Here is a 27,695-nt window from a genome sequence, read left to right as displayed (position 1 = left end):
TACTAACTAGACTTACATACATGTACTTCGTCTTCGGAAAAAAGTGTGAGCACTTCATTGGCCTAACACCGTTTACGTGACAAAATATTTCTTTTAAGAAATAAGAGAAGAAAAAATATTGCCCTAGCACCCATTATTAGTGATTCTGGCTAAATTCTTGTAGTGAGCGTTGAGTCCAACAAACACTTAACAATCTAACAACAAAAGTTGTTCGTCCGTACGTTTGTCTATTTACCCCAAGTTGTTTTTTTCGTCCGTTTTTAATTTCATTCGTTTCTCTGTTCTTTGTATTGTCTTTCTGTATTTGCAACGGATTTCCAAGATTTCCAGAATATTTGGAGAAAAAGGAAAAAAGATAGTGAATGCAATGAAATTTTTCGTTTGAGTTTTGAAAGTATTCACCACGGGTACTGATGTGATTTTTGTAAAGGACCTGTATATCCATTGTTGTTTGTATTCACGGTAATTCGCCAGTCGTTGTTTGTATTCACGGTAATTCGCCAGTCGTTGTTTGTATTCACGGTAATTCGCCAGTCGTTGTTGGTATTCACGGTAATTCGCCAGTCGTTGTTCGATATCTTTGCTTTGTCTTCGTTATATAATCGTTATATAAAGTAAACAGATATGTCATTGGAAATTATAACATTTAAACTGAAATAACTTTTTTTTTCTTGTGTTTTCTCTTTCATTACGAGTATTAAACAATTCTCTTTTTAATCACTGCTTTAATTTTCAAATAAAGTAATGGAGAAAATATGCTTATTCGTATCTTGTTATTACATGATTTTAACGTTTTGAAGCGTTATTCTAGACGAATGGCAATATATGGGTCTAGCAAATATAGATTATTTGAGGACGTTAACACAAAAAAGACCCGTGTTGTCTGATGTTTTGGTTATTCTCGTAGTATGCTTTGACCCCGCCAAGCCATTTCTATTTTTGCTTCACATTAAGAAAAAAGTAGTATTGTGGCGTAAGTTGGTTGTGCCAAGCCCAATGCTACATTATTCTAAGTAAATAACTGGTAATGCTGCTGGTTTACGAGTTTATATAATTCAGGCAACGATTCTAAATATAAGTATGTGTCAATAGAAATCTGAAGTTGTAAGTTTTCGATAAAATTTTGCAATTTGTTGTACTTTCCTGTGGTCAAAGTTCAGTTAAAGTGAAAGGAACATGTGCAACGCCAAACTTCTCATTACCTGTTCAATATAAAACAATAATGCAGAAGGTATCAAGGCACAAAGGCACTGCTTTAGTTATCAATAAAACCAATAACGACATAGAAAAGACAGACATTTATTAAATTTTAACAAGGTGTGTATGCACATTATTATTATGGATTTTTTCACAAAAATATATTTGATATATATATATCGTTATACATTTCCTCGATGCACAACAAATGCTATTTACAAAGGAATCAATACTCATATCTGGAATCTTAACAATAAAAGTTATTGGCGGGGCATCACCAAAATTATTCAATCAATCTTTCACAAAACCAAGAAGCGGAATGTTTAGAAAAAGAATAAAATACCAAAAATGAAGATATTGACAAATTTTGAAGCGGAGTTTCGGTTTTATTTTCATCAAAACCAACACATCCAGTAATTCATCATCTCGTGGCGCCAACTCTCCAATCGGGTCACGTGACATAGGCGTGGGCCTTACTCCCATTCATAACCCTGGAAGAAAAAATATGGTGTAAATCGCCTAAACATTTTCATGTGATTGATTCAAGGAAACTGATGTATAAAAAAGTTAAATAACAGTCACATGTCAGATAAACCAACACCACAGATAGAACCATACATTGATTTATGTTTTGTAAGACGGATGTCCGCTATGCTAAAGACACGTCAACATGGGCTGTAGCACCTCTGGCCGTAAAATATTCCGTCTCTTTTACCCTGAAATCAGCATATTTCACCAAGCAAACACACCACTGGTGTCATAGAATGCCTCAACGCTGTCTATAACACATCTATTGCTTCCGAAATAATAATAAAAAGAAATATAAAAGAAAAACACGTCGGTTTTCAGTCTGGAAAATCATCAGGTTTTTTTATTATAATCAGGTAGACGCAGTATTATTGAATCTATCGAAGATCGAGAGGTTAACTCACATAGCAACAGAATCAGGGATGGAGTCCACACAGACCTCTATATAGAATCGGATGTGCACTGGACATAATCATAAGTCTACAACAACACGCAGTGTTTGGTTGTCAAGCTAGAAGAAGCGCTTCATTATTCCGAGTCGTTCGCGAGAAGAGGCACAGGAGTACGTGTTGTGGCATATAATAAGCCAATGTCTTGTTATATCTTCAGAGACGGAAAGGAATTCATTGGTAAATCAAATGGTAGTCATATATAGCTATATCTTTAAAATATATTTCACTACATGAATTACAAGTTCAAAATACTTTCAATTCCGGCCTATTTAAGGGTATTCAATTTAGCTGTAATAAATATGTACCTTAATACGAGGTTTTGATTGGTTTATTGCGCGTTAAATGCACTACTATGATATTGGAGAAACTTACATGAATAAAAAAAACAAACGATCGGATGGAATAACAGCTTGAAGCGTGATGCTGGCGGCAGGGAAAATAGTCCGAATGACGTCAATATGATCGGCACTTTCCTTGATCAAACTGATCCATTTATATATAGATTTAATACCTTTTTTCAGAGGATTGCGTCCAAGAGTTAACGAACCAAAACTGATCGAAACGGTGCTACTCAATGTCTTCTTCATACAGAAGCTCCTGGTATGCTCTACGTGACTATCATCGTTACGACAAATAGTCCACACGCACGCGAGATATAAGAACTTCCGTTTTCCGAACACAGGGCTAGTTATACGGCCATGATTTATGCCCTATGGGCATGTAGGAGTCGTTCGGTCGCCTCCGATAGGCCATAATGGTAGAGGATGATAGGCTTTACCATGTATTTACACACTGACTAACGCAAAATAGCATCGGGGTGATAATCACTTCTGTTTTAATGGTAATTAGCTCAGCTTAACCTTTCTGATCTGATTTTGTATTAGTTTTTGTAGATCATTAACAAAGCAAATTTGTATTGCAAATCATTGATTAAAAGGTAACAGATGTTAGAAGAATCTGTATCACGTTAAGCTAACTAAAGCATTGCCCTCGTTATTAAATAATGAATTAACTCCATGATACGTTAAAAATCAAAGTTCATCCATTAATCACCTCAGTGAATATTTCTGTACTCGTTCGTACTGTGATTCAATATTGAATCATAAATAATATTTACAAAGTATCAACATATATGACTTTTATTCAAAAGTGACGCTCTCTTTGCCACAAACCGTTTCCCATGATTTTAAGCTTTTGATGATAGCACTAATTGCACATATGTAAGTTCTTTTTTGTAGTTATATATACCTAATGGCAAATAAAAAAGATAATAATAAAATAGATAAAACCCTAAATGTTTTATTTGAATGCTTATCGAAGATGAACCTTGGTTTGGTGTTTGAGTGGCGTCATACCGAAAACTCCTACACCACCACCAATTCTAATTATTCTTCCACGGTGTCTGTCGGGAGTCATTAATCCTATACAGACATGCTAATCCCCTCAGAAACATAGACAAAGAACCGTTTTATATCACTTTACGCTAGTCTATTGGCCTCGTTCAATCACCTATTTCGTTTTCTTGCTGACTAGTGAAAAATCCAAGGACGTCATTCAATAGAGGACTGGCTGACATTGAGTGATTAAAAGTCTGTCGAAAATCACTAAATACAAGTTCAAATGCAATTCTAATGGAAACTAACTACATGCTTCTAGCAATTATATTAACGTCTAGGAAATGTTTCAATTGTCTTTTTGTACATTCCACTGTACATTTTTTCCCTTTTACGTTTATAAATTATCTAATAGATATGGTGCATTAAGAATGGAATTCCACAAAGTCTTTTCGATTATTTTTTTTAAATTACAGTCTTACCGATATGTGATTAATATTAATACACATTAATATATATTTTTCTAATTTTACATGTCATCATAAAAGTTACTGGTCTTAGTTGAGATATCATGCCATTGTTCTAATTTACCTGTAGATATTGCTCTCTGTCCTGCGGCTCTAATGCCAGCGCTCTCGCTAGTCGTACCAGGTCTCCGTAACTCTCCAGGTAGCTGCGCTTCTCTGGCACGAACGCTTGGTAGTGTGTGTCGGGTTCCTTTGAGAAGGGATAGAAGAATGCTTCCCTCTTATTACCCGGGACGAAACTAAGCATGTCCTGGCGTTTTGATGGCGTGAAGTAACCCATTTTGCCACCATACATTACAGGTGTGCCATACTCCTCCTCGTCCTCCTCGGCGTATGGTAAGCCCTCCTCTGCTGCTAACTCTTCCTCCAAGGCTTCCTCTGGATATAATTCATAGGGATCGTTGTCAAGAATTTCCTGATCAGGGATTACCCTGTATAGAGCATCCTCATCGTCTTGTTCTCGCTCTGGATAGAAATATGGAAATAAACTACTATCGCCATATGGTAATTCACGCTTTATTCGGTGGTTTCTCTTCATTTCCCGACTGCGAAGACGTGATAAGAGAGTACTGGAGACTCGGCGTCTGCGTCCGTTCAAATATTCTCCGTAAGCATCGGGGAAATAGGTGGGGTAGTGGGACAAGACATTTTGGTAGGTCTTAAACATGCGATAAGCTTCCAAGGGATTCTCTTCTGTAAATGAAAATGAAAAGTAAAATGAGTAACCAGCAACGAGATAATTGTATATATAATTACACTCATCATAACATATGGGTGAATCAAACGGATATGTCTTTATATAATGTAAACATATCTTAAGAAATGATTGATCAAAAGCAAACCTTTAACACATGTCAAATACAGCCATTGGCTATCCACGAAAACCAAGTATGTGTCTGTAATATTCACTGTCATGAATATGTAACAGATGAGACATATCCTACCTAACATTTGAAGTGACTGTTCGTTATTGTTTTCCTGTAAAGCGTCTTCTTCTGGTGTGTCTACCGAACTTTCAAATTGTTCTGGTGTATCTGAGTCGTCGGGTTCTGAGCTGACCATGTTTTCCTCCATCAGCTCCTTGATGGCCTCATTATCCTCTGGGGAGACTTCGTTATTCAAAACGGCCTCTTCTCCCTTCTGTTCTGGTTCTTCAATCACAGGTACTGTCTCTTCTGGCACGACAACCTCTTGCTTATTCTCATTATTTTCAGCCTGCTCGCTGCTTTCAGTGTTGGAATCAGAAGCCTCCTCGTTAGACGTTTCCTGTTCTTGCTCAACGTTTGGGACAGTTTCTCCTGCTTCCTCCGCGGCCACTTGCTGTGCCATCTGCCCCTCCTTAATAATGGCATTCAATTCTTCTTCTACTCGGGCCTCGTTATTATCAGACGACACCTGCTCTTGGTTCTCGTCCTGGGCCTCTGGGACAATAGCTTCTGGACTTTCTGCTACAACGGATCCGAGTTTATCCTCAAGTATAGACGGGTCTCTTTTCTTTTGAACTTCAGGTCCATTCTGTTGGTTACCGAAGCCAATTTGCTCTTCGGATCGTTTTACTGAAACAAAATTAAGAAACATCATATACTTGCAAAATTTCCTCAATCTATAGTGGAAATATATAAATGTACATAAGGTATATTTTTTTCGATAGTTCTTTTATTTCTTCTCCAGTATGAAATAGTGCCCTGTATTGGCCTATTGTACTAAGACGAGTAACGTTATAGGATCAGGGAATGTTGCTTTTCCGCAGCTGTTATTACTGTCGTCCTTTGTAACATTTCAGTGGCCTCCGTACAATCTTTTATTTGACTAACTAATTTATTTTTTTCATCTTCAACCTAAAGGTAATCAAAAGGCATTATAAGTCAAACTGTCGCAAAAGATTTGCTGTTGGAATATCGGCGTTGATGTTATGCGTTAATTTTTTTAATTGGTACATTATAGCAGAGATTTAGATAGCATAGTATACTTTTCATATTTTCAAATGTCCATGTTATGCTGATCCTATCAAAACTTACAAAACACCTTAGCAATATTTTCTTGAGCTGAAGATTCATAAATTCTATATTAAATAAAATCAATCTGATGTGATGTATTGAATATGTTGTAATAACTATAGTTCAATACAAAAATATGCATCAACTGATATATTTTGCCATTATTAGTATCAATTTCGAAATATAACGAAGAGCGCCCTGCTATTTACTGACAACATTTTACAGAGGTGGACTAAGAGTAATAGTGACGTACCGATTGTTTTCTCTTCGTTTTCTTCTAGCACCGGTGCACTCAGTGCCAATCCGACGAGAGAAAGTAGTACCGCCACGCGCATGCTGTCCACAAACCTGACAGTTGCTTTTGGAGACACTGTAACAAACAGGTAATGCATTCATTACTCAATGAACAAACTTGGTAAAATTGGATAGACATTGATAAATACATGTACAAGGCTCTTAGAATTAATAAATATCTTAAATCACCTTTCTTGAGTTCAATGTTTGTAATTAACATCCTAGTATTGGGGACAGTGAATCAGTTTATAATATCCTGGTAAGGATTACAATGTATAAGCCACACTGGTTATATGAACACGTAGTTGTAATGTCATACGCATCAACCACGAATATGGTACTGAAGAATTTCAAAGAATAACTTAATGAACAGTTGATCTTTTCAATATTGCTAATTGAACGTCTACGTCAAGTCTGACAAGTCAAATAAAACGCTGAATATTCATATACCGATGTGTGCAATCCAAGAAAAAACAAATCAGCTTGCCTTTTTTTAAGTACGGTGCAAAAGAAACATATTATCCCAATTATATGATAGTAAAAGGCGACTCTTTCGAGTCACTTTGACTCTAATTTGAACGTTCGTCTCGTCTAGGAAGAAAGTTACCACTAACCTAGTGGGAGGACTGAGATGACTAACTCTCGCTAGCAGGCTGTGTTAGACGTTAAGCTTCAGGTTTTTAATTGCATTAGAGAATCGAAGCAAATGAATTTTACTTTCAAAACCACATTTTTGTAATTCATTAATTGATTGAAAAGTTTAGACGTGAACCCATGTCCATACCAATTTATTCTAAATTCCACTTTGTTGCTAGCTTTTATATGCCATTCTTCAAAATGATGCTGCTGTCTTCAATCAAGGCTGAAACAACTCTCAACGGTATCCGCATGAACCAAAAGATATGGTGATTTGTTTTAAATAATTATTTCAACTGATTCATGCCTTATCCGATTAATTGTACTACTGAATGCCATCTGCAACATTGTATTTCTGCGGGGTATCGTTACAGGAACTTCCGGTACAGTGGATTCTGATTGTCTGTGATTGCACGTGCCCACCCACACTTCCATCACATGATTCCTAGAAGGTGACTTCTAAATAAACATTGTTTGTAATGACACAAAATCGAAATTCCTGTAAAAGTTTGATGAAAGACTGAATATTTTGGGTTTTGACGTAGAAGGTGTCATGCATGAGCAAACATATAATGAAAGCAGAACCATTAACGTTAACAGTAAAAGATATCAGCTGATATATCTGTTACTTAATCAACGGTGAAATTAGTAATGATGACAGTTGCTTTTTAAATCAGATACAGAATGCGGAATGTTTGGAATTGTGTATTGAATGTTACTTCTTAAATATATTTTTTTAATATATCAATATATTAGTATCACCGTATACATAAAAGTTACATTAATACATCTGTTTATACACTGATCGGTTTTGCACACAATCAATGAATAGCTATAACAAGGAATTTCTGCTTGGTACGGTTTTATGGTAATGTCTTCAAGTAATAATAGGAAGCAAGTCGTTAAAACAGTAATGTATCTGTAATACTACGCCAACACGATATGTTATACCTTCAGACAAATATCGTGAACAAAGCGCTATATAAATGGATCATTATCAAAATAATGTACATTATGCCTATTTCCTGACGACAACCAGCGTTAACACTGCAGTCTTTAGAACGCCATTTACGTGTATGTAATAATTTTATATTAGTAAGAGACCTTCATAACATAAATTTAGTATTGTTGTTTAACATTTTTAATGAAACTTTTTAAATATTTCATTAATGTCTCTAACTCGTTGAATAACAAATTAAGTCATCTTGATGGAATATAAATACCATTCAGTTTATCTAAAACTTTTAATTTTAGCATTATCGAATAGTTACGTACAAAGTCGAAGATCCATACTTATCAATAATTCATCACACAAGGTGCGTCATTACACGGAGAGCGGAGGCTATTGTTATAGGTAACAAACAACTTGGGTGTAGGAGGTTCTAAAAATAAATGCGACGCTGTATAACCAACTAGGGAAAGTATTAAATGAATCTATTTTTGTTATCCTGAGCTGAATAAAGTTACAAGACATCACCCCAAACAGGAGCCTATAAAATGGTATAATATAGCTAAACGATATCACCTCGAACAGAAACAACACCACCTTCATGTACAAGAATCATAATGCCATTGTCAAATAACACTACATCATTATTACAAAACTACATAAAATGACCAAAATAATTAAATCATAATTCATTTTACGATATATACGTTTAACCAAAATATGATACTATAAAATACAAAATGTTCAAGAATCATAATACCGTTATCAAATAACATCACATCATTATTACAAAACCATCTATGTACAATGACATAATTAAATCATAATTCATTTTACAATAGATCACGGTTAACCAAAATATGATACGATAAAATGAAACCGACATGACGGACAGAAAACCCGATACCTTATCATAAATCACTCATAACATCTCCACTTTTATTAAACATTGCATCTCTATGGCGTCAGGTTTTATCAGTCTTTTATGAAGTTATATGATCGATGGGTTATTTTATTCTAACGTCGTTTGGAAGCCGGCTGATGGATTTACATGTGCATTACTTCATTTTACTACAGAACGGCGGAGACGATGGAATGACATCGATATCAGACTCCATGTAATCAGGGTCCGTCAGAATCTTATGGCTGTAGTAGCTGTGAAGATTGACGACGGTATTAGGGACGGAAGGTGATAAAACAATAACCACTTGTACCGAACGGTGAGATATCGAGTCCTCGCAGGATGAGGGATGTTAAGAGATGTACAGTGGATAACTAATGCGAATTACGAAGATTACCAGCCATCTATTACTCTGATTTTGTTATTTTTTAAAAAAAAAAAAAAAAAAAAATCTTGATGTCAGAATCTTGTTGCTGTTAGGTAGACAAAAGAAACAAACTATATCGAATGAGCTGCCATAGTTTCTGAATCATAATAAGAATTACCATCAACATAATCATAGTCAAAACATTTTTGTCACAATGTCGACATCTGTAAATAATTGAAATAATTGTAGCTAGAAGAAATTTAGAAATCTAGAGGCATTAAGACATTCATCATTTTGCTGATAAGATTCTGGACGAGATTTCAATATCATTCTTGAACATTATTCAGTTGCCGAAGCCACATATGGATCTTCACGATATTTTCTAATTAAAGCAATTATACATCTACCCAGTTTCGCATATCAAGTCAATTATAGAAAATGTCAAATCCGGAAGCGATGGTTAGATTATTAAAACAGATACTTACACCTACTACATACGGGATAGAATACTTCAGTAGCATTTCATAGCCTCTCAAATCAATACATCGCTTTTAGACATGGCCATACTCAAGGAAGCTGTTTTCATTAGCTGTCACTTCAAAGTCGGTCGCGTCTCTAAATAGCAGACTATTGGATTGATATTTGTGTTTGCTTAAGAATTGCGGCCGATATTGAGGATATATTTGTCAGATTTATACTAGGGAAATGTCATTTGTGTCTTGGCTTGTCATCAAATGCCAGAATCAATCTGCCTTTCCGACAATTAATTTTCCATTCTGTTACATGTTTTTGTCCATTTTTTCCTCTTTTTACAATGTCTTTTTAATGTATTATTATTTTAAAACTTTGTCATTTTGTCGAATTAAGTACAAATATTTCAATAAAAATATGGGAAATTCCAAATATAGATTATACTTAAACAGGAATTTAAATCTCTCCTTTTTAAACACTTTTCAATAGACGTGTAGTCAAACCCGCAAATTATAAATAGGACTACATTGTGTAAGCGATAGCAAAACCACAAGGGCGCTCACATATTTCAATATCACAAAAGATGTAGTTAGGAGACCTAGCAAAACATAAAGTAACTTTAATTTACCTGTCATTGTAAGCGCTATTCCTTTTACACCCTCCCCCCAAAAAAAAAAAAAAAAAAAAAAAAAAAAAAAAAAAAAATCAGTATTACGATGGAACAGCGTGCCAATGGTAAACAAACACGAACACGCACAAAAAACAAGGATTACTGCTTTAATTCTCGGAACTAAAGCCTTGTATTGTAAGCGGATTTTGGTACAAGTCATTCCATATATAGTAACAGTTTTATTATTACGTAATTCATTAGAAGGCGATACCAGGACATAAATAACGATACTCGGATGCGCGAGAAATCACCACTTCTGTTAAAAACATATTGGTGTTATGGTATTGTGTTACCACAAATAGTAGACAGCGTATCAATAAACGACACAAAAAAAGCTCATTTAAGAGACAGATGATTCGATCTACACAAGTTCAAAAGTATGTTGCTTAACCTCAAAATTGTGGTTAGTTAAAGTGCACTCGATGTTTTTTGATTTTTTTTCCGCTTAATATCCACATTTTTTTTATTTTAACAACATATCTTTAGCGACATGTTCTGCGTTCGGAACATCTTTAATAAAAAATGTTGAATGTATATTTAGTGGTCTAACAGTATGAATTGTATTTTTTAGCAGTTTAAACATAAATTAGACGCAATAAAAAGAAACAGAAAAAAGTCCCTCAGATTGATTTAATTTCTCTTCTCCTTGACCTTTTACACAATGTGAAACCTAATCAATCAATATTAATTATTCCATTGTTCATCAGTTTGAAATTAAATCAGATTTAACGACTTTCCAGGATTCCACATCGGTTTACGTGACACGGAAGCTTCGGATTTTCCATGACAACCAATAGCGTGAGCAGAGGCATCTGCCGGAATTGAAGAGAATTTTAGATTTATTGTTAAAGTACATCTCAATATGTATATCAAAGCGGTGTTCTCCTTGTAGGGTTTTATTTCAACCTGATCGATTTTATGCCCTCGAGATATGTCAACCATTAGCGATATATCCCTACCTTAAACAATCTTGACGTAGGGGAATGTCGACGGCGGTCTTGTAATTAGAATTTATTACATTTAAACTACATTACAGTGTAAATGCGTGTTCATGCTATTTGTGTTGTCTTTTATAACGCCTACAATGTTTTATCTCACATGGGAATTAACATCACTATAAAGAAATCGTGATTATTTAAAAATTGTATTTAAAAATTGTAAAACTAAAAATGTCTTCAAAATGTCACCACCTTTGCATAAGTTGGAACGAGGGACGACGGACATGAGTGATGCGATTTGTTCTCCATTATAATACAGGGCATGGCATTAAAATATGGTATCACTCATTTAGGTCGAGGCAAAGCAAGCAACCGGTATACTGGTAATGTCACCAAGGTCTGTAAAAGTAAGTGTAACTATGAATCATCTTTATGGTCCTCTTGCCCACACAGGTAGGATATTGGTATCTGCCCACAATGTTTTTCTGGGCGTTTATAACTCTGTGTCAAAGTACGCAATGCTTTAGTCAAACCACACCCCACACGTAGGATGTCAATATATAAGTATTATTTAAAAGTTTAGGCAGGAGTTTTCCTGGCTAGACGATTGGGTGCCGTAGATCGTGAGTTCGAGGACAGGATAGGACACGGGTAGTAATCAAATTGTCACCCATTGTTAAGTTGTGTTTCTTTGATATGTCAAGTAGATTAGCATATATAATGAAAGATCTTCTTACTGTACCTAGAACAGTTGAAGTGAGTATAGCAGGCACACGGAAACCTATGGTTTAGATACATAGATGCAACAGTAAAAAATATACTTTCCTTTGAGACGAAATGTTCTCTCTTTCAAACCCCTTTCATTTTATATCTTTTTATTAATTTTTTTTTCATCAATTTCATTGTTATAAACTGTTACTTCTAACCTACAATATTAAAATCGCTAACTTTGTACTTAAGGAAACTCACCCGATATGTATGGAGTACCGGTATTGGTGATACTATTTCTAATGTTTGTGGTCAGGTATCCCGACCACTTGACGTCGGGACAGATCAACAATGTCATTAGCGTGGTCACCCGTCTGCAGTCGAGTCGGGTTTAGCCACATAGATGTATATATATGTAAGATTCTATTCGTGCAATTACACCTCGAGATCAACATTCCTCGTATCGACACGCTAAAGAATCGAAATACAATTTTAAAGTGTGCATCTTTAACCCCCCAAAAAATCGTCTGTAGAAAAAAAGTTGTAAATTGTGTTAATATATACACAACAAAAACTGAATTTAGCATAAAGGGGTTTAATCGCTACTCTAACAAAATAGGACTCTAACACATAATATATATGTATGTTCCTGCACTTTACACACCACTTTCACCACTCACACCATATACTTACACAAACTAAACTACAAATGACAACATTTATATAATTACCCAACATATTTAACAAGACTCAAGCGATGCAGTTAAGGTTTCTTGAAACATACCAAACTATGTCTAACATATACTAATCACTAGCCTATATGGAGACCGTAGGTCCCAGTGTATATGGTGGGAATCGGATGTCCCCTACTGAATGGCTACCGAAGGTACCAGAGCCTAAGTGGGGACCGTAGGTCCTCTGAGCTGTGATGAGATGCTAAGAAGTTAAAGAAACAAAAGAATTTTTTTGCACATCTTATATATGTATGAAAATCCGAATGGGGATTAATGCCGGATAACTGAACAGAAGGAATCTGGTGTACAGAAACAGTCCCATGCCGATAAGTAAGAAACTTGCTTTCTATTGCAGCATTTGGTCACTGAATACTAATTGAACTTGAAGAAATTCCGAGGAGGAATAGTTGAGGCTAAGCTGGGGATGGTGGCGGGTTAGCCTGCAGGAATTGTTTAACTCTGAATTGAACAATAAGAGCACCCTATGTCCTGACAATTTCAAACTGACGCTACACAATTAGGCCAGTTGCATCTGTATGTCTGACGTCATGCATTATACGTGCCACCATTGGTTCTTGCACATATTATAATTACAACTATTTATAGTTTGGCCCCTAGTGAATAGCGGTCCTTAGGAAGGTTAGAGAGGACAAGCCTGTTGATTGGATCTGGTATGCATACTAATTTACATAGAAACAGAAGATTTCTTGACCAGGAAAAACTGGCACTTGTCTAGACATTGACCTCAGCTTGAACCAAACAACATGATAAGAAAGAGACTGCTTTAGTATATAATTAGTGTCTATTGAAATGTAGCAATGTAATCTAGGTTAAGATTTGTTTGCTGTGTACCAACAGAAATAATAAATTTTAATTAAACCTAGATAAATTTTAATTCAAACCTTGCGTTCCCGTCAAAACACTCTAAATGTCAAGGACAAAGTTATTAGATCAAGGACTGAAATCTGCATGAACAAAACCATTAAATTGTTTGCGTAATATTTGTGTTTATGAACAACATCTATCATCATAAATAGAAACGATACCATTACCTAGTACAAATATAACAGATAAATTATTGGCGTTTGTTCTGCCAACAAACGTCATAACCAATTAGAGTGTTCTATGCAATGAATTATTCGCGATTGATGGTCAATACCATTAACTGACCAGAAAGGCCATATCTAAAATGTTAACAATTGTAAATTGTCCAGCACGTACGTGTTGCACGACATCGGAACCACGTAACGTGTATGGTGGTGATATATATCGGTTTGTACGACACCGGAAGTGGTTATCATTGGGGGAAAAGGTCACTACTTATTTAAAGTAATTTGATGGATTAAAGAATTTAGACCATTGTTTGACAGTTAATGTTTAATTAAAGAATGTAGGTCATTCTCATAACAATTAATCTGTGATTAAGGCCATTTAATCAGGGTAAGTATTAGATTAGATACAATGGATATATCATGTTGGAAAAAAGTAAAATGTCATTAACATGTATTGCTGAACTGATCTTAAAGCATTTGCTTACTAACTTATAATTTAAGGAGACGAATTGCAATGACAGAAAATTCATTGCAATTTCGTCATTGGTTGAAACTGTTAATATATAAATGGAATATTACTGCATGGATTACTGAGTTTGACATGTCCTGTCCTTATAGTGTTGTCTGAATGAATCATATAACGGCAGTGCTTGGAATCTGTTTACACAGGAGACAGGCGGAAATATCGCCCACGAATACCAGGGCGAGCTTACAAAACGATGCTTTGGTATTTATTGTGGTAAAGTGATAATTGTCATAACGTCATAACGTGGACACAGAAACCATTTCACAACAAACTTTATATTAATTAACACATTTAGGAAAAATTCACATGTTACACAGGCTTGGCAATAGTCGATTTTTAAAGAATTTTGAACTGATATCAATGTTTACGATAATGTATTTGTGGTGGATGTCACATACTCTCATATGACACGTGGTTACTTTTATGTAAAAAAACCAATGTTGGACCGAGTCATAATTTCATTTTAGTGGTCGGATTGCAAAGTGGTAACACCTTTGCTATTCACCAGTAGGGTTTGACTTCCCAACCACATATTGAGAGGTCACCTGCCCGACAACGTGAGTTTTTGTGGGGTTCTCCTGTGTCCTCCCACCTCTCAATTATTGATTTCTCTTGTTTCTCATTTGCTGCACAATAGACAAACATGACTTTTTATGCTGTTTATTATTTAGTTGTTTTCGCCTTGTTGTAAAATCAACCAACCTTTCTTCCCTTAGTTTATATCCAGTCTTTGTCTACAAATCAATTTTATCCTTTTTTAGTATGAATTGATATTGTTTCCCGAACAGCTAATTTGATTTGCCATCCCAAATCAATGGTTACACCAATAGATGTCCGCACAGTGTAATCTGTGTACGGAGTATATTTCCCCGGGGTCCCTCCAGTTCATCCCGAGGGTCTGTCATTAGCACGTAATCATGTCAGGCCAAATCATACACATACTGAAGATACAACATCTCACGTACCGTAACCATGACGCTGTGTTAATTATGTGATTCAATGTGATTTTACAGATATCAAGTCATATATATGATTTATGGGAATATTTGGCAATTTCGTTGTTGTTTGTCATTATGAGATTAATTTTCATACTGAAGAAAGAATGGAAAATCAATATTGGCATTGTTCATCATAACGGGGAACGCACAAGTTACCAGAGTTTCAAAGTGATCTCAATTAAATTCATTTATCCAACAGCAGATAAGATTATGAATGAAACACCAGATGCTAATACAATACTTGTTCACTGAGGGTCCACAGAATATCCAAAATAGCTGTTTCATTTCAATGAAAGTAACTTGATTAATGATATAAGGTATCAACAATTGGTCCTTGGCATTACGGACTTATTAATAATCCTCACGAATTACGGACTTAACAGTCTACGTAGTGAAGTATTACTCAAGTTAGAATTCTTTCCTGTTAAACTTCCAGCTGACATTATCGACTTTGGGCATATTGATGAAATTGTAATGTATTTTATGCAAATAAAACCAACACAATTTGTAGTCCGTGTTTGAATATTTAAGGATTACCTTGAATAGGTTTTTATGTTATGAAGATATAACACAAAAATCTGAGTGTACACTAAATAAACTCTTCAAAATCACTTATTCATTTTGGAGCTGATTTTCTATGAAATCAGTACGCCGTTATCTCAGCCAATCAGAAGCGACGTTACAAACGGCGACGCCATTTTCTCATTAATTGGCCGATAACTTTTTATAAGCCAATGTAAATACCCGTTATAATTAAATCATACATAGTTTAAAAACATCAATGTAGTTGAGTCAGACCAACATTAATATTATCAACCGCTTGTAACAATGCGATCCGAACCAAAGTGAAATTATTCTTAGAAGATAGTAGCTCGATAGAACATCAAATGTTCAGTATGACGTTACTATAGCGACAATCTAAAAGGAAAACGATTCTAGGCGAAAATCAGATGTTTAAAAGTGACAGCGGCAGACTGATCAAAGATCAACGTTGTTCCATTTTCTGCTTGGTTTCTTTCAAGCCATTTCGTGTCTAAATATAAAACACAATCAATAAGCTGCCACCAATATTTTAGCCTAGGTAATGAAACCAGTGTATATATGTTCAATACGCTTGTCCGGGTAAATTTACATGATTATACAGTTTCATTATCCAACGTAAAGATAATTGATATTGTCCTTGTATAACGTAGGAGTAAGATAGGATAAAGCATTGCCTACGTGGTCCTAATATATGGATAACGTTTTACATGTAATGTACCTTACTTTACATTATTTACATATTAAACACATATAACAATAGCCATGAATTTTATTCTTTTAGCAAGAAGACAAAGTACGACAACTATTTCCAGTTTTATTTAGTTATATAAATTCAGGAAAAAAAGAAAACTTTTTTGTTTTCTTGTTTCTTTTTACAGCTATGTTCTGCACAATAAAGCAATAGACAATTTGAAATAGTGACCAAAAATGGCAACATTATTTTATTTTCATACAATGTTTTACTAAATGTATTTGGTCGTTAAAAGCTGTTCTTGTTATTTAGGACAATGCTGACGATATTCAGTGGTTTGTTTTACGTCTATTCTCGTCTTTAATGGTATGAAACTGTTAAACAATACATATATATCGTAGTCGTGAATTTAAGGGTAAAACTATTAGCTCTGGCTCATTACCATGGCTATAGTGGATAAAGATTTCGTACAAGGAATTGTATACCTCTTTCCAAATGATCTAAATAATGATATTATATTTTACAAATATTACAATTCATTGAATCTGAATTTACATGATACGCCTTACTACATAAAGCATGGCAAAGAGCACCAGAAATAGCCAATTTAATTTGCCACATACCCAAAAAATAAATTTTAATTTCTGATTACTAACCTCAAAAAAGAGGATTATAGCTCCTATAAATCTAACACGATTGCTTGATCAAACATTGATCCGCAAATCGTAAAAACAAAGTGTCGTTTTTTTTTAAGTAAATTATTCGGAGTGTATAATTACATGTCATTCCAGAATGTAGTTTCCATGGGTACAGAAAATTGCTCTCTAAAGCTGTCCAAATGTGAGATAACTTACGATGGGCATTGTCTTCTATATTATGTGGTTTTACAGCCGGGGTATTATCGTTTTGACAGGGTAGACTTAACGTCATTTTTATTGTTTATTGCATTTATCACTTTCTAATCGAAAGTGTTGTATGGGTTACAGGATAAGGATGCTATAATAGATGGACGGATCAATAGATGTTTAATACAGAATGATACTGCCTTAAACTAGTTATCCTAATATAAGTAAAGAACTTAAAAACTGCGTATTTATCTGTTTATTTCTTATTTATAAATCACATTCTGGATGTGATGGATAAAATATATTCCCATTCCACATTAATGACATTGGTCATGCTAGAAATATTGACCTTAAAACGTTCGCCAAGCGGAAATTGCTTGAACATAATGGGGATTGAGCACCAAACGATAAGAAAGTTAATCGTCCTTTGTCTCTTTACACAGGCTAAATAGGACATTATAGAAAATCGATGGTGGACATGAAAGGCTTCCTTTAGTAAAGAGTACAAAACAGCATCTCCAAGGTCTTCAGTCGTATCAGGTCAACGCGTTATATTCGGTTTCCGTTAATAACAAATCCTGACACGTCCTAGATCCCAAGCGACCACATTCAGAGGAGGAGGAAGCAGGACGTTCTTAATGTCAACATTGTGCCCCCTTTTGAATTTGTTTCGAATTGTTTTGTTTTAACATCAATGTAAGGGCTTTAATTTTTGTATTAACTGAATTAGGAGCATACCTTTAGAGATTTTCATCTGTGTCTTAACTAGTCATTTGAACTATTTTTTTATTAACACAGACATGTGATTTGTGAATATTTATCATGGTTGCGATAAATTTAAAACCAGAAAGCGTGATTTCTATCACGATAGTTGTACGATTTATACAGTAGTTCATGGAAAATACATGATGTACATGTTTAAGTATAATCCGAGTTGACAGCCGAGGCCGACGTGCTCATGATACTGTGTGATGTTTCCAGTAACGCTCCCTAAGATAAATTATTAATCGTATAATGTGTTTTGAGCTTAGTCTCCCTTAGGAAATCTGCCATATCGATTCCATACCTATGACCCGTCACATGTCACTGCTGTTATACAATGACACGTGACAGAGGCCAGAGCGTCGGACGGTCTTACTGTCAGGCGCCCTGTTTTTGTCTACATAAGTATATTTCTAGTGTTTCAGTCGCGAAAGGCACGGACATGACTTGCGAAAATTTTAGTAAGTATAACAAAGTTCCTTATAGAGAAGAAAAATTAGAAGTAATGTCAGCAATAAAATCCAGTTCAGTTCAGTTCTTGGCATTTCGTAGGGTCAAGGCAATACCTTGTTTTTAACCAATATAGGTCGTGTCACATGTTCAGATAAAATGTAGTATATGTGTATGAAAAACTCAGTGAGGAAATAGACTAATAATAGGATCTCCAACATATGACAAATCTGTAATGAGATACTGCACTTTGATACTTCAATTTGCTTTTTGCGAAATATATAAGGATAACCTCAAAAGAAAAAATGTACACTTTTAAGGACGCCGATAAAGATTTCGGTGTATTTTTCTATTTATTTTATCTTTATTCAAAGGATGCGTCTACCAGGGCAAGCCTCCTAGAAGGATTATATATAACTATTCCGGATTAATGCTTCACCATTTCTATGACATGTTTACATTGTCATTTATAATGATCGCTAATGGACCAGATACATCTCTCTCACAGTTAGCTTCCTCACAGTCAGTTTACGCTGCTTGGCTGATCAAACAATCCTAGAATGATAATCAAATACCAAAAACACTTTCATGTTAAATATTTTCACACTTGGTATTACTATTCCGTTCCGATAATGATAATTACGGAACATTCGGTATAACTCAGAAACCTATTAATCGAAATTGTGACTGTCGACATCATTCTGTGTATTGGGAGTTTTGTTTATCAGTTTTATTTATAAGGGACCCACAGGAATTTTTTATTTCCGACTGCTTCTTAATAACCATGAAAAGGTCAAAAAATATAACCAACATTTCGACTATTGATCTGAACAGATTCTTTTGACAATAAATTATTTTACAGTTACATTTTTCACTGTTTAAATGGTGTGAAAAGTGTTTAGTTACTGTGTATTTATATAAACCTTTATTATTGCAGATGCGGGTGCGACCTGTTGGGATTTTTTTTAAACGATCATGATTTCACCGATCGGATAATTTTGGAAGGATATCAATTTCAAGTTTTAGAATTTAAATGATAGTCTGACATTCTCAATATGACGACATTTTGGTTAGCAACAAATATAGGGTTTACTCGCCATATTATTGTCATCGGCAGTTGATAGTGGTTTATAAATCTGGAATGACGCTTAGAATCTTATTGTTTCCTGACTAAAGGTAAGTGGAAAATCTAATTTTAAAACGGCTCGGGATAGTGGAAAGAAACATGACAGTACGTACTTTTAATTCATCCATTAAATCCGTATTGTCTTAATGCTATAAAAATTAGTAATGTATGCTTATCCCGCCCCGACAGAAAAAAACAGCATGCTATTGGATAAGACTTTTAAAATTTAAAACCATGATTGTTCTTTCAGAAATAAATTTTTCAAATGAAAAATGCTTTATGAATAAATTGATAGTGCCTTAATTATTCCTTTATTTTTATGTTTAAGTTCAAGACAATATTTTACAGATATGAATATAAAAGAAGGAATAGGAAAATAACTTCTAGGATAGGAGAACAAAAAAAATTAAACGTTGATACATCATAACATTAACGGAACAGATAGCTGCTAATGATGTCTTCAATTAATAAACATTCAAAATAAACTTTGCCTCGCATTTGTTTGTTCGTATTTGAACGCAATAAAATGTCAATATTTTATGTAGCTTTAAATTACATATTCATCTTTATTGTTAACTGCTTCTTATTCAGTAATTCGTTCTTAAAACAGTAAAGTGAGAATAATACAGTGAAACACGTTTATATCACACACGTCTAACAACAAACGTGTGGTTATAACGTAGTAGTTATAGTACGTAACCTCTACGATTTATATAATATTTATATTTCCAAAGTTACCAATTTAAAATGTACACAGTAATTATCGTTTTGCTGGAGTATAACCGTTGGTCTTTATCCAAACAAAACAAGGAGAAAAAAACAGCTAAACAACAAACGAAATAAAGTACAACGTAAACAAAACAAGCTATCCTAAAAAAAAAACCGACAACTTGATGGTAATGAAAGTGTGTGGTCAGTGAACTGTAACATACACCCGAATCAATACTACCTTTGGGTCTGTGTTTATTAACGTATTCTAGGGTATCGCACCTGTTCGCATCTTACCAATGTACTATAATCAAATACGACTGCATTGGTCAATGGCCAGTGTCAACAGAAAGTGACTATATATAGGACGGTGGTTTCACGTGCTATATTATTTACACTTAACCTCATGAAGATAAATAACAACAAACAAATAATGCCAGCTTGTATGGGATGTATATCAGAGTTTATTGGAATAAACTATTGTTTAAACTTAAATAATCATATATAATAAATACTCGAATTTAATATCCAGGGTCAAGAAGTATGGCACGTATTATAAACGTATATGTTTGATATGAATCATTTTATACAATTTATTCGATCATAAAACATTTGATTTGTTTTTGAAAAGTATTGAATACAGCCTTTAAAATCAATTGGGTTCGTAAATATTTTCTTGTTTAAAACAAGTTGAAATGTAATTTTCGTTATAAAAAGTACCAACAGATAGTTTATGATAGCTCTAAAGGGCTCTCTTAATGAGATGAACATGTTCTGGAATCCCTGTGAGCACATCTTTGATGTTCCTTCTGTACAAGGAAGTATACACCAATACATCCCTGACCGAATCTTATAAACAGACTGTCGTGTTATATTATCTCTATATTATAATCACATTTACGTTACTGCGGCGAGTGTCCATACGGCTGTGTAATTAATTGTATATATGCTTTGGAACATGGTGGAACATGTATGGTGAACTTATAATTATGAGGTATTATCGACTATTGACCGACAGTGACCTTATTTTCCACCCAGGATCGTTCATCAGCACCATACAGTGTATCCCACTGGATACTACCGACAGCAGACACTCCGCCATGTGGAATAATAATATACTGGTTAGACTTTTTTGTCGCAGTTTGGTTTGCATTTCTTAAAATTGTGATGATTTAATAAGGACGACTTTCTCTTTGTATTGCATGTGGACATTAATTTTGGCTGCTGTGGTGTATTTCTTTTCAAAAACATTTTTCTTTGTATTCATTTTTATCATTGTAAATATAGAAATTAGGAAGTTTTATCATATAACAAGGTAGGCTAACTACAGTACCGGTCCATAAGTATGAAAACGTCATTTTCCTCATTGGATTCAGTGCTAAACACATATTTCAAAATGATGATTTAATGGGGTTTGCGATTCAATAGCAAAGACATTTTACATAGTAAAAGAAAACATTCTGATTTTTTTTCATATAAAATAATTTTTGTTTGTGATCTAGTTTGTAGTGTTTTCTACTTTCTATGACGTCATTTCTTTCTTTACCAAACCATTACCAAAGTAAGTTTTGAAAATAAAATAGGTAATGAAACACACAACAGATAACTATATTAATATATTGTATAGAGAAGTATTGTACGATAGGACTTACTGTTTTACATGTTATCCGTATTCTATTTGTAACGTGCATTAGTATGACGTGTTATCTTTCTGGATAGGGAACGGCATCTGTTTTTGTCTGTCTCGGATCGAAACACGAGGAGCAATACTGTTTGTTTTTAAACACATTTTTATTGTCGTAAATTATTGACAACAGGGATTGGACACAAGTTTTGCCAACTTAGTAACGTCCTCTCCCGAATACATAATATTAATATATACATAATGGACAGCAATGTAGACAATAAATATTTATAATATGAATCAAAATTTTCAATATTAAGAATGAAGGAGAAAAGGGAAAGATGGAGGAGAATGGTTATTTGTTATTGATTAACTTTTAATTATTGGTAAACGTGATAATTGTGTACATAGTTATCTGACTGGCTGGGAAACACCGATCGATTACTTTCATAAAACGTTGTCCATTATACACTTTCCATAGAAAACATTACACTGGCACTAGATACAACTGATTTATACTGTTGAAATAGGTATAACATGCAATTAATTAATTAACTAAGATATAGGATAGATATAGGAAATGGGATAGGAAGCTCATAATGTCAAAACCTGCCAGTACTATCAATATCAATTTAGCATCATTTTCTAGAACTGCATCTCCTCTTAGTAATGTATCTTGTAAGGAAAAAGTAATAAGAGTCTTCGCACGTGAATCCACATTCACAGCGTGCTGAAGGCAAAAGATTGGATATGAACAGATCGTAATTCAAAGTACTTGCTCTATTTCTTAATCTACAATGGAGAATATTAAGCCGTCTAGTACCAAAATTTAGGAAACACAAATTGGTTTCTGGAAGGAAAGATTTAATTAGATTTGATTTGAAGGTATTTAAAGTTGGAGAATTTCTCATAGATAGATCTAAATTATTCCAAAGAGAAGAAGTTGAAGGAAAGAAAGAGTTTAATGTGTGTTGGAGTCTATAACGATGTTGCCTCACGTCCTGGAAATTTCTTAAGTCATAGTTTGACAGGACACCGATGTTTTCTGGTAAGATATCTCATAAATATGAGGGAGCAATGTCATGTTAAATATTATAAAAGAGGGTTAATTTTCTTATCTCTCTCCGTTTAGATAATGGAAGCCATCCAATCTCTTTATAAATAAACTCTTTTTTGGTATATATTGGTAGTCCTGTAATAATACGGGCGGCATCAAGCAAAACTTTTGATGATTAAATAGTGCTATCTTACAGAAGCATACTGTTACAACATCCAACATGATTATCAGTTTAAACCTACATGTATGATACTGAAAATAGAAGACTGGTAACAGATAGGAATGGATGCTATCACGATTCGCACCCGTTCACTACACAGTCTCATGGATTGAGAGTAATACGATTCTGTAAGAGCTTATCTCGTTGTTTACCTGTATATGGTTTATTAACCGCATCTCCACCTTGTGACAGTAATGTTACACACACCTGATCCTCTCTACGCCATACCATTTTATAGAATATTTAATATTGATTCAGGTAAAATCCCAGGCTGTTTAACAGGAAATTTATCTAATAGGTAAATGGAGCATGACTGAGAACAAATATATTTCAGCTCAGTTGGGATTTAGATGGAAATGATCGTGACATCATTTTTCTTAATCTATAGCTTCACACCCAAAAAATAGCCTGAGCCAATTTCAATCAAACACATTAAGATATTCAATCAATATGTTTACTGTGTGCATGCTCATCTTGAATATCTGTGTTGTTATTCTAAATGTTGTTGTAATCACTTTGAAGTTTGATAAAAGAAACAAAGTAAAGTATCAATGTTGACAACTGATATTAACACGTGAACTAAACATTATATATAAATCGACATTTAGTCATCAGGGTATTGGTATTTGTATAAGTGTGGGAGGACACTTTCTTATCTCCTAACCGGTAACCATGTACAAGGTAAACATGGCTAAGTAGGCCATAAATCACGACGGAACTCTCTAGAGATGGAGGGAGTGTACGTCTGCAACACGATTTGTGACATCACGGCGGGAACTTAACATATAATTGCATAAAAGGGAATCAATGTATTTTTGAATGGTTTTCCTAAAACAATGAAGGTCCGAATTTAAATGATATAAATAAGACAAAAAGGTCGAGGAGAAAGTAAAAATAACCGAACTAGTAGTCCTTAATAATAATACGTTGGCGGTATAAGAAGATAGTGTCTCATGAGTTAATTGTTCTTTATGCATTTGAGCCATTAAACAAAAACATCCAACCTACAACGTAAACCTACTCAAACTGTGAGCTGAAACGTTCTCAATAACAAATATCCGCCGACAATGTCGAAATGGTCTCAGCCTTTAACCTTTGAGGCACCAAAAGGACTTTCTAATTATGTTGGCTCCTTCCATCTGCCTAAAATATCCGGAACCAAAGAAGAATATCCGATTAAAGTCCGACGCACCTATAAAACTTCCTGCCTCACGTGACCAGCTCAAAGCAATCGTCTTTATCTGCAGGCAAATGTAGCCCGTTTTTGCTTTGAGTGTAAGACCAATATCGGGCAATTTTGTTTTTCGAAGGGGTCCACATTCTGCTTGTCGTTTTGTAAATGAAGACACGGAGTCTGGAAATGTCGAAGGTGAAGCTAAAATTATGTCTTGGCATATGATTGCAGGTTGTCGGTTTCGACGGCGTCATAATGCTGGCCTTTGTAACGACAGTGCTGGGATTGAACCAGTCACGTGGTGCATTGGAATTCACTAGAAGGAAAGTCCCGTATTGAAGGATTTACAGTACCGATATTTAAAACGGTCATGGTAAAGAAACAAATTCACGGTAGCATATTTAATAACAACATCAAATTCTAATATTACAACTAATTGTCTTAGTCGAATGTTTAATAAGGCATGAACCATTACATTCCAACAACACGGTAACATTAAATTTGAACAGCACAACTAAATGTTTAAGCCATGAAACATCATGTTCCAACTTATGATGAGATAATACATCTTGATAGTGCATACTATCCACTTTTCTTCAAATTCACCAAACTTCCCTGTTTTTACTATCGACGGTACCACATCTGAGCCGCCATTAGCTTCATGGTGTGGGTTGTATATCATATCATGTTCATATCGCGGATATTCCTTAACATATAATCCCTTTGTGGAGTATATGTTCAATGAAATAGCTGGTATTATGTTTTGGCATGAAATGAAATGTTAGGAACGTTTTGGAGTATTTTATAACTTGAATAAAATATTCTATGTAATAGTTATGTTTATATCTACAACCTAGTTTGGAGTGATATTTATTTGAAAGTTCTGAATGATGGTGGGTCGGTAAGTGGAGATATTTCTGAAGATATTTTACTAGGCAATACATTTTAGTTACAGCCCATCTTCGTTGACAGATGACGTTAAATAACGTTGAGTTGATAATTTCTTATCGTCATTTCATTGACATTTTGCTTTTATAATGCATTTATGTTTTTAAATGGCCCATTTCATAATTTATCAATAATGAATTTAATATTATGAATTAAACACTAAAGTTTGGTGTTCATTTTTTACTTTCAATTAAAAGGAATTGAATATTAACGGTTTCATTATCAAATTATGACTTTTGTAATTGAGTCAATGCATTTTTACTGGTGAAAATATCACTACACCTTATGTGCATTTGTCAGCATCTACACATTCATATTAACCTGTCTACATTTCTATCGGATGATAAACGGATACAACTATGTAAAAATATGTCACACAACTCGTGATTGTTGGATATGGAATTTATTCCACACTCGTCAGTTGTTTTTTTAAAGTTACAACAAACACTTTAGTTTTGGTTTTAAAGAAGTTCACACAAAAATGGATAGCTATAGCATGTAATGAGGAACTTCTTATTTTACAGTAGAATAGTGATAGTGTTGTTACCGTTAATCGAAATATTTTTTATGATGTAGCTTTCACGGCGGTCTAGTACAAGTATGATAATGGATGATCATTCGGCAGGTTGTTGGAATGCGTCAGAATGTAATTATCTGAGACAGTTAATTGGAATACATCACTACTACAGCTATCGGCTGTTATGCATTATTCATGTTACGTTTTATGACACAATCATTGATATTTTATCGACGGACTATGGTTAACAATATTGACATACGTTATAGAGTGCATATCTTCAAAATAAACGAAATCACGTTTACAGAATTTGTCTCACTACGCGTCAAACATACAGTAATGTGATACAGAGTAGATTCAACAAAGTGATTCAGGCTGAATATTTCTAAAGTTAATACATTACGAACCGTTTGTGATGTATACTAGAACCCCGATAGTGTTCTGTTAGTGGTCGATAGTAAATAAATGGTTCTTACAGTGCTGTGCTTACCGAGGCGAGGCCTTCCATTTCCTGGTACAGTACTATAACGACCTTAACCTCCAGAAGTGTGCACATTTCATCAAACTACCTTGCTCAATAGGAATTAACCAAAGCATGTACCATATAAGTATCAAACCCTCATCAGCTAAAAACACTTTCTAATAATACCATACACCCTGATATCCTGTACCTAGTTCATCATAACAACCTTCAGGATAACATATACTTACTAGGTTAAATGAAATATCACAAATCGTGTCCTCAACCCACGGATTCCTTCCCAGCGGATACATACCATCTCTAACGCCAACGACTCCCCACGATACCTATAACCATACCCCACTCTATAGCAGCCCCTGGGCTCACATCGTAATGTGTACCGTGTCTCGATTCATTACAATGCTTCATGGTTAACGTCCCCTGAGACAGATCTTAACGGGTAATAATTCCTGATACATCTCAAGGCAGCCTCCAAAACACATACAACTAAAGATCTACATAAAAGCCGTCTTCTAACATTACATGCACGATACACAAACATCATTATTTTGTATTGATGGAAATAGACCAAAGGCTATGATATCAGAACAAAATCACTATACATTACCATTAGTTATAAATGTCAGACATGATGAATTCGTTTCCTACCTTTTTCTCCCTGTTTCCTTGTGATAACCGTTTATATATTCCCACAGCTGATACTAGCAGTGTTCTCCCGATAGTGCCTTCTCTAAAGATGGATTAAAATAGGTAGAACTGCAATATCGATTCAGGTTCACTCCTACACCAGCGCATGCGCAGAATAACCATTATGCAAGATGTCTTTGGTATGAACCTATCGATCTGCCTGTTCCTAATTATCAATTAGTATACGAGAATTACCTCGCTCGCGACACTGGACAGTGGTGGTACATGGACAGGAGGGAATCATCGCCATTATCTGGAAGTATCATTAGGAGACCAGTAGCCGCCATGTTTTACCATAAATCCAGATAAATGTGTTTGTTTGTTTGATGATATTTAATCCCCAGACAGAGACTATCTGTGTAGATTTGGTACATTGAGTTACGCCTGTGTTGGTGGAGTAAGGTGTAATGACAATATTTAGAATGAACAACAAAAACATAAAACAGTTGCAATCTTCTACTCACCTTAGCTTCACCAAGGAGGAGGACGTGATCAATGCTGGTATACGTGTCTGGGAAAAAAATAGGATGAAATCAATGTTGACGTAAAAGTTTACCAAACTGTTTTACATGGCAGATGATGT

The 27,695-nt window shown here is 34.7% G+C and overlaps 1 protein-coding gene across 1 annotated transcript; it reads right to left on the bottom strand.

The window, feature by feature from the left end:
* Positions 1-1,283: 1,283 nt before the first annotated feature.
* Positions 1,284-27,203, bottom strand: LOC138305043 (probable inactive protein kinase DDB_G0270444). Its single transcript, XM_069245453.1, has 5 exons — positions 27,074-27,203; positions 6,289-6,405; positions 4,983-5,594; positions 4,103-4,731; positions 1,284-1,688 (listed from the first exon to the last, which is right to left on the bottom strand). Exons 2-5 carry the CDS (start codon positions 6,368-6,370, stop codon positions 1,671-1,673), a joined length of 1,341 nt encoding a protein of 446 aa, XP_069101554.1. The 5' UTR covers positions 6,371-6,405; positions 27,074-27,203; the 3' UTR covers positions 1,284-1,670.
* Positions 27,204-27,695: the final 492 nt, after the last annotated feature.

The sequence above is a fragment of the Argopecten irradians genome, chromosome 1, assembly GCF_041381155.1.
Source record: "Argopecten irradians isolate NY chromosome 1, Ai_NY, whole genome shotgun sequence".
NCBI lineage: Eukaryota > Metazoa > Mollusca > Bivalvia > Pectinida > Pectinidae > Argopecten > Argopecten irradians.
This window is presented reverse-complemented; position numbering and strand designations above follow the sequence as displayed.

Excerpts from the sequence above, each read along its gene's own strand:
- LOC138305043 (XM_069245453.1), bottom strand. The coding sequence starts at position 6,370 with ATGCGCGTGGCGGTACTACTTTCTCTCGTCGGATTGGCACTGAGTGCA. Across the intron at positions 5,595-6,288 it reads AAACGAAGAGAAAACAATCG|TAAAACGATCCGAAGAGCAA; the intron begins GTACGTCACTAT and ends ATTTTGTTTCAG. Across the intron at positions 4,732-4,982 it reads ACAGTCACTTCAAATGTTAG|AAGAGAATCCCTTGGAAGCT; the intron begins GTAGGATATGTC and ends TTTCATTTACAG.